General features: G+C 44.5%; 1 protein-coding gene across 14 annotated transcripts in view; it reads left to right on the top strand.

The window, feature by feature from the left end:
- LOC141072913 (scavenger receptor cysteine-rich domain-containing protein DMBT1-like) overlaps positions 1–18073 on the top strand; it is a 490185-nt gene that overhangs the window by 63104 nt on the left and 409008 nt on the right. For all 14 annotated transcript variants that reach the window (XM_073560164.1, XM_073560162.1, XM_073560161.1 and 11 more), the window contains 2 exons: positions 4893–4922; positions 7040–7063. In XM_073560164.1, coding sequence (XP_073416265.1) covers positions 4893–4922; positions 7040–7063 — 54 coding nt within the window. The remainder of the gene's footprint in view (positions 1–4892; positions 4923–7039; positions 7064–18073) is intronic.

Below are 18073 nucleotides of genomic sequence, written 5' to 3'. Positions count from 1 at the left end.
TGGCCTTGCAACGACACCTCAACATTTGCTGCTGTGCTAACCGGTGGGCTTACAGTGGGGGAAACAATGTAGCGTTGCTGACTACCTTCGTTGTGATCAGTTGCACATGTGGCACTTGAGGTTTGGTGTTGTGTCCACGCTTGCAAGTGCATGCTGGTTAAATGTCTAAGCATGCAACTGGTATTCAAATTTTTCAGATTTTTCCCTCGGCTAAAGGTCTTTGCGCACTTCTTACAGATAACCTTGGCCTGATCATGAGGATTTTGGTCAAAAAAGTGCCACACTGCACTCTTCCTACTTTGGCAGACATTTTGCGGCCTAGCACGCTGTGATCTTTTGACCCTCTGGACAAGCTGTCCAGCAACTCTTTTGATGTTTGGAACCTGTCTTTGGAGTGCTCCGGGCCTGCCAGATAACAGCTGTTGCGATGTCGATGTCTGCTGTGGATGCTCCTCATCTGAGCTATTGGAAGCAGCACCCTCTTCCCCCAATGGATGCCAATCTGGGTCAACAACTGGGTCATCCATCACCTCCTCTTCTATGTCATGTGCACCTTCCTCTGTGTCACCGTGTATGGTGGTATAGTGTGCGGGAAGGGGCACCTGAGTCTCATCAGGGTCAGAATCTGGCTCTGTACACTTGTAGTGCTCTGAGTGAATGTACCAGCAGAATCATCCATCAGCGGCTGTGCATCAGTGCACTCCATGTCAGATTCATCTTGGCCTGGGTAATTCACCATTTCACGTGATAATCCAGGCATGGTATGTGAAAACAGCTCCATGGAGTAATCAGTAGTATGGCCTGCGTCATCCTTCAATCTTGGTTGGGGTGAAGGACACAAGGAAAGGTGTGGTTCATGAACATGAGCCTCCAATGACGACTCAGTGCTTTTACTTTTTACAACTAAAGAAGAGGAGGCGATAGAGCTGGAGGCTGAGTCAGCAATGTAAGACAAAACTTTTTCCTGATGCTCTGGCTTTAAAAGCGGTTTGCCAACTCCTAGAAAACTAAGCGTTCGAGGCCTTATGTAGCCAGACGATGACGCAGGCTCAACACCTCCTGCATTCGGTCCTATTTTGCTCTTGCCACTACCATCAGATCCACCACCAACACCATCATTACCAGCTGCCAACCCCCGCCCAATTCCACGGCCTCTTCCACCAGCCTTCCTCATTTTTGGTAGAAATGTAGACAAAATCCAACAAACTATATAGTAATGTAAAACAAGGTACAAGGTGTCTATAGGACAGGGGAGATTTTGAATTTCTGCAGACACTTGTGGACAGTTTTGTATTGTGTGAGGCCTACTGATATCTGAGCGCTATGTGACAGGCTCGATGGCACAGCTGTGACAAAAGTGACGAGAGGATAAGGGAGATTTTGAATTTCTGCAGACACTTGTGGACAGTTTTGTATTGTGTGAGGCCTACTGATATCTGAGCGCTATGTGACAGGCTCGATGGCACAGCTGTGACAAAAGTGACGAGAGGATAAGGGAGATTTTGAATTTCTGCAGACACTTGTGGACAGTTTTGGATTGTGTGAGGCCCACTGATATCTGAGCGCTATGTGACAGGCTCGATGGCACAGCTGTGACAAAAGTGACGAGAGGATAAGGGAGATTTTGAATTTCTGCAGACACTTGTGGACAGTTTTGGATTGTGTGAGGCCCACTGATATCTGAGCGCTATGTCACAGGCTCGATGGCACAGCTGTGACAAAAGTGACGAGAGGATAAGGGAGATTTTGAATTTCTGCAGACACTTGTGGACAGTTTTGTATTGTGTGAGGCCCACTGATATCTGAGCGCTATGTGACAGGCTCGATGGCACAGCTGTGACAAAAGTGACGAGAGGATAAGGGAGATTTTGAATTTCTGCAGACACTTGTGGACAGTTTTGTATTGTGTGAGGCCCACTGATATCTGAGCGCTATGTGACAGGCTCGATGGCACAGCTGTGACAAAAGTGACGAGAGGATAAGGGAGATTTTGAATTTCTGCAGACACTTGTGGACAGTTTTGTATTGTGTGAGGCCCACTGATATCTGAGCGCTATGTCACAGGCTCAATGGCACAGCTGTGACAAAAGTGACGAGAGGATAAGGGAGATTTTGAATTTCTGCAGACACTTGTGGACAGTTTTGTATTGTGTGAGGCCCACTGATATATGAGCGCTATATGACAGGCTCGATGGCACAGCTGTGACAAAAGTGACGAGAGGATAAGGGAGATTTTGAATTTCTGCAGACACTTGTGGACAGTTTTGTATTGTGTGAGGCCCACTGATATATGAGCGCTATATGACAGGCTCGATGGCACAGCTGTGACAAAAGTGACGAGAGGATAAGGGAGATTTTGAATTTCTGCAGACACTTGTGGACAGTTTTGGATTGTGTGAGGCCCACTGATATCTGAGCGCTATGTCACAGGCTCGATGGCACAGCTGTGACAAAAGTGATGAGAGGATAAGGGAGATTTTGAATTTCTGCAGACACTTGTGGACAGTTTTGGATTGTGTGAGGCCCACTGATATCTGAGCGCTATGTCACAGGCTTGATGGCACAGCTGTGACAAAAGTGACGAGAGGATAAGGGAGATTTTGAATTTCTGCAGACACTTGTGGACAGTTTTGTATTGTGTGAGGCCCACTGATATCTGAGCGCTATGTGACAGGCTCGATGGCACAGCTGTGACAAAAGTGACGAGAGGATAAGGGAGATTTTGAATTTCTGCAGACACTTGTGGACAGTTTTGGATTGTGTGAGGCCCACTGATATCTGAGCGCTATGTCACAGGCTCGATGGCACAGCTGTGACAAAAGTGACGAGAGGATAAGGGAGATTTTGAATTTCTGCAGACACTTGTGGACAGTTTTGGATTGTGTGAGGCCCACTGATATCTGAGCGCTATGTGACAGGCTCGATGGCACAGCTGTGACAAAAGTGACGAGAGGATAAGGGAGATTTTGAATTTCTGCAGACACTTGTGGACAGTTTTGGATTGTGTGAGGCCCACTGATATCTGAGCGCTATGTGACAGGCTCGATGGCACAGCTGTGACAAAAGTGACGAGAGGATAAGGGAGATTTTGAATTTCTGCAGACACTTGTGGACAGTTTTGTATTGTGTGAGGCCCACTGATATCTGAGCGCTATGTGACAGGCTCGATGGCACAGCTGTGACAAAAGTGACGAGAGGATAAGGGAGATTTTGAATTTCTGCAGACACTTGTGGACAGTTTTGGATTGTGTGAGGCCCACTGATATCTGAGCGCTATGTCACAGGCTCGATGGCACAGCTGTGACAAAAGTGACGAGAGGATAAGGGAGATTTTGAATTTCTGCAGACACTTGTGGACAGTTTTGTATTGTGTGAGGCCCACTGATATCTGAGCGCTATGTGACAGGCTCGATGGCACAGCTGTGACAAAAGTGACGAGAGGATAAGGGAGATTTTGAATTTCTGCAGACACTTGTGGACAGTTTTGGATTGTGTGAGGCCCACTGATATCTGAGAGCTATGTCACAGGCTCGATGGCACAGCTGTGACAAAAGTGACGAGAGGATAAGGGAGATTTTGAATTTCTGCAGACACTTGTGGACAGTTTTGGATTGTGTGAGGCCCACTGATATCTGAGCGCTATGTGACAGGCTCGATGGCACAGCTGTGACAAAAGTGACGAGAGGATAAGGGAGATTTTGAATTTCTGCAGACACTTTTGGACAGTTTTGGATTGTGTGAGGCCCACTGATATCTGAGCGCTATGTCACAGGCTCGATGGCACAGCTGTGACAAAAGTGACGAGAGGATAAGGGAGATTTTGAATTTCTGCAGACACTTGTGGACAGTTTTGTATTGTGTGAGGCCCACTGATATCTGAGCGCTATGTCACAGGCTCGATGGCACAGCTGTGACAAAAGGGACTAGAGGATAAGGGAGATTGGATTGCTTTTAAAAAAGCAGTTTGCGGAGCAGTGGGTAAACAGCAATGCCAGCCTGTCAGGAAGCCTTAAAAGGCAGCCCAACAACCAACACCACTGATACACCACAATATAGCCTCCCCTTGCACTGCACACACAGTGACTGGTGTGTTGTGCAGGCCAAATTGCTAGCAGCAGAAGCAGTTTTTTTTTCTTCTCAGGACAAAAAAAAAAAATTGGGATTGCTTTTAAAAAAGCAGTTTGCGGAGCAGTGGGTAAACAGCAATGCAGGAATGTCAGGAAGCCTTAGAAGGCAGCCCAACAACCAACACCACTGATACACCACTATATAGCCTCCCCTTGCACTGCACACACAGTGACTGGTGTGTTGTGCAGGCCAAATTGCTAGCAGCAGAAGCAGTTTTTTTGTCTTCTTCCCTGCCTAACGCTCTCCCTACAGAATCAGCAGCAACCTCTCCCTATACTGAGATCGGCAGAAGTAAGATGGCGGTCGGCGTGCACGCCCTTTTATACCCCCTGTGACGCCCACCAAAGCAAGCCAATCACTTGCATGCCCTTCTGAAAGATGGTGGTGACCCCTGCCTATGTCATCACGTTGCCCACAGTGTCCGTGGATCCTGATTGGCTGAAAAAGAGCGCAAAACAAACTTTTGAAACGCGACTTTGGCGCGTAAGTCGCCGACCTCGTGGCCGACCTCATCCTAGGGTCGGGTTTCGTTTCATGAAACCCGACTTTGCCAAAAGTCAGCGACTTTTGAAATTTTTCGACCCGTTTCGCTCAACTCTACATAAGATTAATTATCCATACAGTAAAAGCTTTATCTCATACTTGTTATGTTATATGTTTGTATACTTAAAGAACCTTTTATATCACAATGTATTATATACTTAGCTGCTCAGTTATGTCCTGTTTTTAATGCTTTGTATTAATGACTTCACTTTCTTGTACAGAATCTAAGAAGCCCGCTCGTCTAAACAAAGGTAAACATCCACAATTAAAAATGACTCAGATTTGCAATTCTTTGTGTGTATTGTGTTCAGAATTTTGCACCACTATATGTATGGCAAAACCATTAGGGGGAACACACAGAGAGCAGAAGTACACCCTTACATGCTTCAGCAGGCACAAATAAGATCAATCTTTCTCCATCAAATTTACATCCTTAATATCTTGATGAATCACACCCCTCAATAGCATTTGTTATTAACTAAGCATCTAGCCCCTTTCTAAATGCTACTATGGTATCTTCCATATCATATAGGACGGGAATTCCATAGTTTGATTACAACCTGTACAGAATATATCCTTCAGTGGTTCATGAATGTTTGCTTGGCCTTGGAGTAGATAATGAGCCAATTCTTTGTATTGACCAGACATGTTTATTTATAAATGAGATTACATTCACAGGGTTTTTCCAAGATGAGCAAAGTTCATTTTTTTTCATTATAGACTTCCCATTTAATAATGTAGTCACCCTCCCTCCTGTACAGCACAAAGACCAAGGCTAGCCGATGTGCTAGTGTGCATAGGTGATTTTTCACACACACCTTAGGCCGGTTTCACACTAGCGCATTTTCAACGCGCGCACGGCCGGGGGTAGCTCCGCCCCCGATCCGGCTCTCTGCCCGGCGTGCCCGCCCCTTCCTTGTAGCGCCGCCTCCTAGCGGACAGCGGCGCCTGCGATCGGCGCACCCTATCTTTAGCATAGGGTGCGCCGATCGTGCGCAGGTCGTGCGCTAGTTGCGCTTTGACCTGCGCTGCGCACTTATGACGGTGCGCCGTGCGCGCCAAAATCCGAAAAGTTCGATTTTGGCGCGCACGGCGCACCGTCAAAAGTGCGCAGCGCAGGTCAAAGCGCAACTAGCGCACGACCTGCGCACGATCGGCGCACCCTATGCTAAAGATAGGGTGCGCCGATCGCAGGCGCCGCTGTCCGCTAGGAGGCGGCGCTACAAGGAAGGGGCGGGCACGCCGGGCAGAGAGCCGGATCGGGGGCGGAGCTACCCCCGGCCGTGCGCGCGTTGAAAATGCGCTAGTGTGAAACCGGCCTAAGCCAAAGGCATTTCATTAGCTGTTACATTAACACTTTGTTCTCTCGATCAGTATTTGATCAGTTTTTGAGGTTGTAGATTTTCTGTAGCACTTCTGTACCTATTAGCTTAATTATGTTGCTTGTGTTTTTTTTTCATTGCACTTTTTTCATTTGTGCTTTTATCGTATTTATGATGCTGTTTGTTTTTCTCTCTTGTTGGTCTGTCATGTTTTAAATCTACTTTGTGCCTGATACTTGGTGGTATGTGGCTTTGACAAAGATAATCATGTGTGGACTACATACGTTTCTAGTGTTTTTCCGCAACAGAAGAACCCTTGAACGTGCATGTGCATTTTTTACCTGCCAATTTTATACATCTAATTCAATTCTATGGGGAAAATCTGCACATTAAAATCAACATGCCGGCAAGAGAAATTGATGTGTTGTGGATTTTAAACATGCACAGCAGGTTAGTTTACACAGCATAAAAAAAGCAAAATGGGCATGATGATATTTCTATAAATTCCATCCACTTTGCTGGAACAATAAGATGCTTGATTTTTTTTTGAGTATCGCAAATATGCAACATCAAGCACTCACCCCAAATACTCATCGTGGCACCTTAGCCGAACTAGTTTTAGTAAGCTTTTGTCCCCATGCACAGTTCAGTGTGAAAAAGCAACTCCTGGAGTCCAATGCTCTGTCTTTGCTGCTGCTGTTTGTCTGCAGCGTTGACGTCATATCAACGGTGCTGCAGCCAGTCACTGAATCAGAAACTCATGCCTTCCATATTGGCAGAGCAGTTGAGCTCAATTATTGACATGTCAAGAACGTTGCAGACAAATAACGGAGACCAGCAGCAGTAGAGACAAAGCATTGGACTTCAGGAGAATAAGTAAAGCAAAATTGTATTTTTTTTTACAGTAAACTGCACCCTGGGACAACAGTTTACTGAAACTGGTCATCCTTATTCATCTTAATTAAAATATGCATTTTAATTACATTATGGACAACTTGTTTGAGTAGATTAGCTTTAACTAACTGACATTTTCTATTCATTCACAGATTTCTTCTATGTAACTGAATCAGGTAATTCATATTTAGAAACTTTGAATGGAAAAAAAAGTATCTTTTAGGCTGTGTGCCCACGATGCGATTTTTAAGCATTTTTGCCGCGATTTTCGGCGCAAAAACGTTTAAAAATCGTGTACAGAACGCCTCCCATGCATTCCTATGGCATTCCGCACATGCTGTGCTAATGCTGCGCTTTTTTCCGTGGCGGAAATGCATCGCGGAAAAAATCGCAGCATGATCATTCTTTTGTGCGGAATTGCAAAGAATTGCCGCGATTCTGCACCCATAGGAATGCATGAGAATCACTTACTTCCCGCATGTGGCTATGCCCACCATGCGGGAAGTTAAGCGTCTCATGTGCGGTTGGTACCCACGGTGTGGAGGAGAGGAGACTGTCCTCCAGGCCCTGGGCATCATACCCCTGTAAAAAAAAGAATAAAAATAAAAAATCGGGGTATATTTACCTTCCGACGTCCCGCGCTGCATTCCCGGCCTAAGCGTTCCCAGTAATGCCTTGCGGCAAGGTCCTGTGATGACGTAGTCTCGCGTGACTCTAGTGGTCTCGCGATATCGCTATAGTAACACGAGACCAACGTCATCACAGGTCTCGCAAGGCATTACTGGGAACGCTGAGGCCCGGGATGGCAGCGCAGGACGTCGGAAGGTAAATATACCCCGATTTTTTATTTTTTTATCATTTTTAACATTTTATCTTTTACTATTGAAGCCGCATAGGCGGCCTCAATAGTAAAAAGCTGCTCACACTTGTCAAACATGTCAAACACTATGTTTGACGAGCGTGACCAACCTGTCAATCACTTTCCAAGCGATGCTTCAAATCGCTTGGAAAGTGCTTGAGAAAATCGCAGCAAAATCGCAAACAGAATCGTGGTAAAATCACGGTGAAATCGCGCTGAAAAAAACGCGCGATTTCTGGGAAGGAGTCCAGTTTTCATTGTGCGTTTTAACACGCAACGTGGGCACAGAGCCTTAGGCACTGTTGATGCTTGGCAAACTTCTAACGCAGCACCATTTTTGCTGTCATTCCATCATGAACATTACTAGTGGAGTAAACTATTCTTATACATGCCTATTATGATAGATAACTAAGGGTTTGTAGCAGTTTTCGAAAATGCAGACACTAATGATTTCTGCTGTTGCATAAAAAACTATTTTGAGTTGACAGTATTACTTTGCCTTCATCATTTATATTCCATGTTCTGATGTGCTTCTGATGCAAAAAGTGTCTTACAATCTGTGCATGTCATATATTAGGTTAGATTTTTCACACGTTTTGTGCTTCTTTCAATATTAGGTTTAGATTAGATAGATTAGAGGAAAAGAGTCGTAGTTTAAGATTATTATATCATTCACAAAAAATGCACCAAAATCTGTTGTTATTGATGCCAAGTATGCATACCAACATGTGGTGTAAAGTTCTATTAAAGATGTAGCAAATTTTTCATTCAGCATAAGTTACTGTTATAAATTAGACATTTTTTTAACACTGTCCAGATATTAAAACCCCATCTAAAACACTTTAAGGATGTGTACACAACATCTTTTTCAAGCAGATTCTGCCTTGATCCCAACTGAAAATGCTGCTGCCAAAAAGAGGCAGAAAATAAATATTGTGTAGGTAACTACGAGATTGCTGTGCACTTGTTGAGCCATTTGCTCCTTCTTTTAACCACTTCACGGTTTGAAAACTGTGTTAAAAAACGTAACATGTTCATTCTTCTTCATTATAGCCAATAGCCAGTATTTGGAAAAGACACCAGTAGTGGAACCAACATAAAAGACGATGGCAAAAACACCAACAAAGCTCCTACATGAAGAAGACAGGCAGATTTTTCCTGAAGCTTTACGTAGAAAAAAAACCTTGACAGCTCCGCCACATTTTTAAGTTCTTGTATGCATACAGTGTTGGACTGAGGTGCCAAGGGCCCACCAGTGATATTGACTTTGGGGGAGCCCACTTTTCACCTGCATACAAAATACATTACCCTTGTTCACATATCTCTATATAATAAGAAACTAGATAGTTTTGGTTAATGAATGATGAGATGCTGCCTTTTTCTGTGCAGAGTGAATCAAGTGAATTATGCCAAGTACTGCCCATACAGTGGGGTTAGGGTCCCAGATCTGCACAGGCACGCACAACAGGGGATTACCCTGTTACCCTATGGACCAACCCGAGCCTGTGTGCGTATATCCTAGGAGTTTTGTTAAGGGTTTTTTTTAGCAGGAGCAGTGAAAACTCTCCATATCCTCCTGAAAACTTTTCAAAACCTTGGAGTTTCCTCCTGGTTTGTACTCCTAAATAAACTCAGTTCATCAAGGCTTTCACGCCAGAATTCTGGCATAACAGCTTTGAAAGGTAGCAAAATTTAGGCATAAGTCTGAATTTTGCTAATTTTGGCATTGTCATGCCGTTTCTGAAAAGAGTGCAGTTGGGACGGGACTTGTGTATGGCAGGGGCAGGACACTACAACTGCTTTAATTCTTGATGAGCTTTGGCATTGCCTATACCAGAAATGTCTATCCAGTACCTGACTGGAGTGATTTCATCTGACTCTAGCACACAAATGTCTATCCAGTACATGACTGGAGGCATGCATCTGACTCTACAACACCCCCTCATCAAGACCGGCATGGAAAATCCTGGGATTAATGAATTTGGCTCAAAGACAAGGATGCACATACCCTATTAACTATTCAAAATTGCTTCCTGAAATAGAAAAACTCCTCCAAAACTCTGCAAAGAAGCATAATTTCCTGTAGCGGTGTCTAATAGTTTCTTTTTTGACTGTTTCAAAAAATTTTGTGTGCAAGTACCCTAAGAATATACTGTGGCCTGTAAAAGTTTGGGCAGCCCTGGTCAAAATGACGTTATTGTGAACCGTTAAGTTTAAAATGAAAAGATGTTTAAAAGGACTACATTTAAAAATTATCTTTCCTTTGTATTTTAGGCAAAAAATATACATATATTTTCATCTTTTACATTTTAAAAACTATAAAAAGTAAAATGGGCTGACGCAAAAGTTTGGGCACCCTGCATTTTTAGTACTTAGTAGCACCCCCTTTTGAAAGTATCACAGCTTGTAAATGATTTTTGTAGCCAGCCAGGAGTTTTTCAACTCTTATTTTAAGGATTTTCATCCATTCTTCCTTTGAAAATTTTTCCAGTTCTGTGAGATTCCTGGGTCGTCTTGCATGCACTACTATTTTGAGGTCTAACCACAGATTTTAAATGATGTTCAGATCAGGGGACAGTGAGGACCATTGTAAAACCTTCAGCTTGTGCCTTTTGAGATAGTTTATTGTGGATTTTGTCATGTGTTGAGCATCATTATCCATTTGTAGAAGCCATCCTGTTTTCAGCTTCAGCTTTTTTACAGATGTTGTTATGTTTGCATCAAAAATGTGTTGAAATTTCATGAAACCAATTTTTCCTCTACCCATTTAATGTTCCCCCTGCCATTGGCTGCAGCACAACCCCAAAGGATGATTTATCCATCCCCATGAAATTATGTGCCCTTTTTTCTCCACACATACCTGTGATCATTGTGTGTTCTTTTTTAACCAGATCGGTTCACAGGACTTGTTTCCAAAATAAACCAGGCTTGTTTAGATGTTCTTTTGCATCATTCTGAAGCTGAATATTTTGGTGAGGATGCAGGAAAGGTTTTCTTCGATTACTCTTTCATGTAGGCCAAGGTTCAGTCCAAGCACCCCTGCTCTTCTACATTTACACCTTCGGCCCCGGACTGATCATAGAATCTCACAGCTTTCATAATCACCTCTATGCTGATGACACACAGAGCTACATCTCTGGACCAGATATCACCTCCTTACTAACCAGAATCCCACAATGTCTGTCCGCTATTTCATCCTTCTCCGCTAGATTTCTAAAGCTTATGGACAAAACAGAATTCATCATCTTTCCCCATCTCACTCGACCCTATCAACGACCTATCCATTAAAGTAAATGGCTGCTCACTCTCCCCAGTCCCACAAGCTTGCTGCCTCTAGGTAAACCTTGACTCTGAGCTCTCCGTCAAACCACATATCCAAGCCCTTTCCACTCCCTGCCAACTTCAACTCAAAAATATTTCCCGGATCCGTACATTTCCCAATCAAGAATCTGCAAACACCCTAGTCTATACCCTCATCATCTCCTGCCTTGACTACTGAAATCTCCACCTCTGTGGCCTCTCATCTAACACTCTTGCGCCCCTCCAATATATTATAAACTCTGCTACCTGACTAATTCACCTGTCCCCCCACTATTCCCTGGCCTCCCCCCTCTGTCAATTCCTGCACTGGCTCCCCATTACCCAAAGATTCCAGTTCAAAAGCCTAACCATGGCATACAAAGCCATCTACAACCTGTGTCCTCCATACATCTGTGACCTCGTCTCCCAGTACTTACCTGCACACAACCTCCGATCCACACAAGATTTCTTCTCTACTCCCCTCTTATCTCCTCTTCCTAAAATCGCATACAAGATTTCTCCTACACATCACCCCTACTGTGGAACTCTCTACCACAACATATGAGACTCTCACCTACCATGGAAACCTTCAAAAAAATCTGAAGACCTACCTCTTCCGACAAGCCTACAACCTGCAGTAACCACCGATTGACCAAACAACTGCATGACCAGCTCTATCCTTGCCTACTGTATCTCGTGGGCAGGGTCCTCACTCCTCCTGTACCAGTCATGACTTGTATTAAGATAACTGTACTTGTTTTTATTATTTATACTCGTCCTTTTTATTATTATTACTATTATTTATTTATATAGCACCATTAATTCCATGGTGCTGTACATGAGAAAGGGGGGTTACATGCAAAGTTATAGATATTGTTAACAGTAAACAAATTTACAATGACAGACAGGTGCAGAGGGGAGAGCACCCTGTCCTTGCGAACTTACATTCTACAGGTTAGTGGGGAAGAGACAGAAGGTCAAGGGTGCAGCAGCTCTGGTGGTGAGGCGGCAGAATGGTTATTGCAGGCTGTAAGCTTTCCTGAAAAGATGCTTTTTCAGGTTCCGTTCGAAGGATCTGAGGGTGGTGGATAATCGGACGTGTTGAGGCATGGAATTCCAGAGGATGGGGGATATTTGGGAGAAATCTTGGAGGCAGTTGTTTGAGGAAAGAATAAGTGTGGAGGAGAGTAGAAGGTCTTGGGAGGATTGAAGATTACGTGAGGGAAGATATTGGGAGAATAGTTCAGAGATATAGGGAGGGGACAGGTTGTGGATGGCTTTGTAGGTCAGTTTTAGTAGTTTGAACTGGATTTGTAGGGGGAATTGGGAGAGATGGGAGGGATTTGCAGGGTAGAGACAGGGGAGTAGCGAAAAGAGAGGTGGATTAGTCGGGCAGCAGAGTTGAGGACAGACTGGAGTGGTGCAAGAGAGTTAGCAGGGAGGTCACAGAGGAGAGTGTTGCAGTAGTCAAGGCTGGAGATGATGAGGGCATGTGCAAGAGTTTTAGTAGATTGAATGCTGAGTAAGGGACGGATTCTGGAAATATTTTTAAGTTGGAGGCGACAAGAAGTGGCAAGAGTTTGGACGTGTGGTTTGAAGGACAGTGCAGAGTCGAGAGTTACTCTGAGGCAGCGGATTTCAGGTGCGGGAGAAAGTGTGATGATATTTACCATAATAGATAGATCGAGTAGGGAAGATACTTGAGATGGAGCAAAGATAATGAGTTCAGTTTTGTCTGCATAGAGTTTTAGGAAGCGAGAGGTGAAAAAGGAGGATATGGCTGATAGACGCTCCAGAATTCTGGACAGCAGAGAGGTGACATCTGGGCCAGAGAGGTAGATCTGAATGTCGTCCACATACAGGTGGTATTGGAAGCCTTGGGACTTTATGAGTTGTCCTAGGCCAAGGGTATACAGTAGATGGAAAAAAGTAGGGGCCCCATGACAGAGCCTTGGGGGACTCCAACAGAGAGAGAGCGGGATGAGGAGGTAGTGTGAGAGTGGGAAAAGTTGAATGTGCGGTCAGAAAGTTATGAGGCAATCTAGGACAGGGCAAGGTCTTTGATGTCAAGGGAAAAAAGAATCTGTAGCAGTAGGCAGTGGTCTACTGTGTCGAAGGCAGAGGACAGGTTGAGGAGGAGGAGGATGGAGAACTGTCTGTTAGCTTTGGCTGTGAGAGATGAGTGAGTTGGAGGTGGTAGTAGTGGGGGAAGGAGAGAGTTAAATGTGCTGAACAGTTGTTTTGAGTTGTGGGATAATGAAGATACAAGGTTTGTGAAATAGGTCTGTTTAGCAGAGGTGAGGGTTGATTTGAAGGCAAGTGTAGCTTGTTTGAGAGCAGTGAAGTCGTCTGGCAGACGTGTTTTCTTCCAACGCCGATCTGCGACCCTGGATGCTTGTCAAAGTTTTTTGGTGAGGTTGTTGTGCCAGGGTTGCCTATTGGTTTGCTACACTTTGCTATGCATGAGAGAGGCGACTGAGTCTATGGCTAATGTGAGGGTGGCATTGTAGAAAACGGTGGCGGTGTCAGTATCGTGGAGTGAAGATATGGAGGACAGAGGTAGAAGAGAGTCTGATAGCCTGTGAGTGTCTAGTGTGCGAGGTTTCTGCAAGGAAGGATATGCTAGTGGCTGGACATTGGGGGCAGGTGAGAAGAAAAAGGATGAGAAGGTGAGTAGATGGTGGTCAGATAGGGGGAATGGAGAGGTTGTGAGATTAGGTAGGGAACAGAGGCGGGTGAAGATGAGGTCTAAAGTATGTCCGTCTGTGTGGGGGCTGTGGAGGACTGAGTAAGTAAAAAGGATGAGGTAAGTGACAGGAGTTTGGAGGCTGCTGGCTGGTGGGTGTCAATGGGGATGTTGAAGTCCCCCATGATGATGGTGGGTATATCAGCAGAGAGAAAGTGGAGGAGCCAGGTGGAGAATTGGTCAATGAAGCCAGTGGCTGAGCCCGGTGGTCAGTAAATGACAGCCATTTGGAGATTAAAGGGAGAGTAGATACAGACAGGGGGAACCTAGAAAAAAGGGAGGATAAGGTAGGGTGAGGGGTGAATAGGGTTAAAGGAGCAATTTTTAGAAAGAAGGAAACCCACTCCTCCACCATGTCTGTTGCCAGGGCGAGGAGTGTGGTAAAGTGGAGACCACCGTAACTCAGTTCCGCAGGGGAGGCCGTGTCAGGGGGTGTCAGCCAGGTCTCAGTGAGGGCCAGGAAGGAAAGGTTGTGGGAGGTAAAGAGGTTGTGGATTGCATAGAACTTGTTGCAGATGGAGGGGGCATTCCAAAGTGCTCCAGAGAGAGGGAGCGGGAGGGTGGGGGTTAGTGGCACAGGTTTTAAGTGTGAAGGATTGCAGTAGTTTCTCTTTGTGTGAGAAAGATAGGGATGAAGATTAGTGGGATGTATGAGGCGGGGAGGCAGGATTGAGGGATATGTCACCAGCAGTGAGAAGAAGCAGAGACAGGGAAAGCAGGTGGGTGAGGGAGAGTGATCCACTTGTATTATATTTTAGTAGGAGAGGTCTGAGGTTAAGGAGTATGTCTTCAGATAAAGCGAGGTATGGGGGTAAGGCTAGTTTCACACTTGCTTTTTTTTGCAGCGCGTTTTTCCCGCAAAAAACGCATTGAAAAAACGCATACAAAAGCATACAACTGCTGCGTTTTTTTCAAGCATTTTTATGAGCATGCATGAAAAAAACGCAGCCTTTTTATGCGTTTGTATTCGTTTTTAGTGCGTTTTTACCGCGTTTGCGTTTTTTTCCAACATTAGGTGGCCCCTCACACTAACCCAAACCATGACTTTACTAACCCTGACCCTAACCCTAACCCTAACCCTAACCCTAACCCTGACCCTAACCCTTAACCAAACCATACTTAACCCTAACCCAAACCCTAAACCCTAACTAACCCTGACCCTAAACCTAACCCTAACCCTAACCCTAACCCTAACCCTGACCCTAACTCTAACCCTAACCCTAACCCTGACCCTAACCCTAACCCTAACCCTAACCCTGACCCTAACCCTAACCCTAACCCTGACCCTAACCCTGACCCTAACACTAACCCTAACCCTGACCCTGACCCTAACCCTAACCCTTAACCAAACCATACCCTGATCCTAACCCTAACCCTAACCCTGACCCTAACCCTAACCCTAACCCTAACCCTGACCCTAACCCTGACCCTAACCCTAACTCTAACCCTGACCCTGACCCTAACCCTAACCCTTAACCAAACCATACCCTGATCCTAACCCTAACCCTAACCCTGACCCTAACCCTAACCCTTAACCAAACCATACCCTGATCCTAACCCTAACCCTGACCCTAACCCTAACCCTAACCCTAAACCCCCTTAACTAACCCTAACTCTAACCCAAACCCCTAAATTCCATTGTCTAAACTAATGGTAAAAAAAAAACGCATGTGCAAAAAAACGCATACATAAGCATGCCAATGCGCACATATGCTCACCATAGACTTATAATGGGTGTCTTGCTGTAAAAAAACGCATTGCGCGCGCATGCGTTTTTTTGAGGCAAGTCGGACACTCAAAAAATGCAACAGGTAAAACGCGTACAAACGCATGTGTATGCGCACATAAGCGCATCCCATGCAAAGTATAGGAAAAAAAAACGCATGCGCAAACGCAAATGTGAAACCAGCCTAAGAGAGAGAGGGAGATAGTTATTTTGTTCAAGGGTGCAGGGGTTTGGGGACAGCGAAGGAGAGTGAAGATTAGTGAAGCAAAAACAGTGAGGGCAAATGTAAGCATGGTTAAAGAGCAGGGTAAGAAAAGAAAGGCAATTAAAATTAGAAAGCAGTGGTTATTCTTACCTTCTGACCATTTTCTGAACTATTTTTGGTACATTTCTAATGAAACACTTTAAAGATGTCACACTTCAAATGATGTCGCATCTGACCAAGGTCATATCTGACCTGCTCTGTTCAACTTATACCTCACATGTAAAGCACCATGGAATAAAAAGTGCATTAATAATAAATAATAATATTTGTGCAGGTGTTTCTGTACAGCAGAGAATGTACCAGATTTTGCTAAATCTTTGTGAAGGATTTTTGCAGTAAAGCGAGGGTTCTGATTTGCCTCTCTAGCAATTCTACATGCAGCTCTCACTGAAATTTTGCTTGCTTTCAGATATTATCTTGACCTCCACTGTTCCTGTTAACTGCCATTTCTTAATTACATTTCAAGTGAGGAAAGGGCAACTTGAAAAATCTTTGCAATCTTCTTATAGCTTTCTCCTTCTTTGTTGGCCTTCACTATTTTCATTTTCTGAGTGCTAGGCAGCTGCTTAGAAAAACCCATGGCTGCTGTTTTTTGGCACAAGGTTAGATGAAGCTGGGTTTTTATAAATCTGGGAAATTTGCATCACCTGGCCTTTCCTAACAATGATAGTGAACAAGGCATAACCTACTAATTAAGGTCTGAAACTTTGGTCAAAGTTATCTGAGCACACAAATCTCTAAGGGAGCCCAAGCTTTTGCATTGGCTCATTTCATTGTAATTTTTAAACTGTAAAAAAATGACATATATATGTCACCGTATATACCGTATATACTCGAGTATAAGCTGAGATTTTCAGCCCATTTTTTAAGGCTGAAAGTGCCCCTCTCGGCTTATACTTGAGTCAGGTCGGTGGGGGAGGGGGAGTGCAGGTGTCAGATCATACTCACCCCCTCCTGACATGGTCTCTGCAGCCAATGCTTCTCCCATGGTCTCGGCGCCGCAGCTCTTCCTGTGTTCAGCGGTCACGTGGTACCACTCATGAAGGTCATGTATATGCGCATATTCATGACTTTAATGAGTGGTACCACGTGACCGCTGAACACTGAAAGGGCTGTGGTGCTGAGACCATGGGAGAAGCAGGGGCTGCACAGGAGGGGATGAGTATGATGAGGAGAACTGGGGGAGCCATGCAATATTCACCTGTCCCCGTTCCACTGCCGTGCACAACTATATCCTCTGCATCCTGTGGCTGTGACGTTCAGGTCAGAGGGTGTGATGACGTAGTTAGTGCACGCCCTCTGCCTGAACAGTCACTGACAGAGGACCCGGAAGACTGAATGGTGTGCGGCAGTGGAAAGGGGACAGGTGAATATCGCAGATGCCGGGGTCCTGAGCCAGCAGCGACACCAGCACCTGGCCCCCCCAGCAAAGAGAGGTGAGTATGTCATTTTTTTTATTTGCAGCAGCAGTGGCATATGGGGCCAATTCTTTGGAGAATCTTATGGGTCCATAACCTTTATGGAGCATCTTATGGGGCCATAACCTTTATGGAGCATCTTATGGAGCCATAACCTTTATGGAGCATATTATTCTATGGAGCATCTTATGGGGCCATTATTGACCTTTGTGCAGCATTATATTGGGCGTATTTTGTATGGAGCATCTTATGGGGCCATCATTAACCTTTGTGAAGCATTATATGGGGCGTATATTTTATGGAGCGTCTTATGGGGCCATCATGAACTGTATGGAGCATTATATGGGGCTCTTGATTCAATATGGATATTCAAAAACATTTAACCTACTGATGTCTCAATTAATTTTACTTTTATTGGTATCTATTATTATTTGTGAAATTTACCATTAGCTGCTTCATTTTCCACCCTAGGCTTATACTCGAGTCAATAAGTTTTCCCAGTTTTTGTGGCAAAATTAGGGGTCTTGGCTTATGCTCATGTCGGCTTATACAAAAAAGTGAAACTCATATACTATATAGAGTCATTACAAACAGAGTGATTGATTTCAAGTGTTTATTTCTGTTAATGTTGCTTACAGGCAAAGAAAACCCAAAAGTCATTACCTCAGTAAATTAGAATATTTTATAACCCCAGCTTGAAAAATGATTTGACGCACTCCACAAGGAGGGTAAACCACAAAAGGTCATTGCTAAAGAAGCTGGCTGTTCACAGAGTGCTGTTTCCAAGCATATTAATGGAAAGATGAGTGGAAGGAAAAAGTGCGTTAGAAAAAGGTGCACAAGCAACCGGGATAACCACAGCCTTGAAAGGA

Source organism: Dendrobates tinctorius, unplaced genomic scaffold (genome assembly GCF_039654945.1).
Source record: "Dendrobates tinctorius isolate UK_male_01 unplaced genomic scaffold, ASM3965494v1 ptg000293l, whole genome shotgun sequence".
Taxonomy (NCBI): domain Eukaryota; kingdom Metazoa; phylum Chordata; class Amphibia; order Anura; family Dendrobatidae; genus Dendrobates; species Dendrobates tinctorius.
This window is presented reverse-complemented; position numbering and strand designations above follow the sequence as displayed.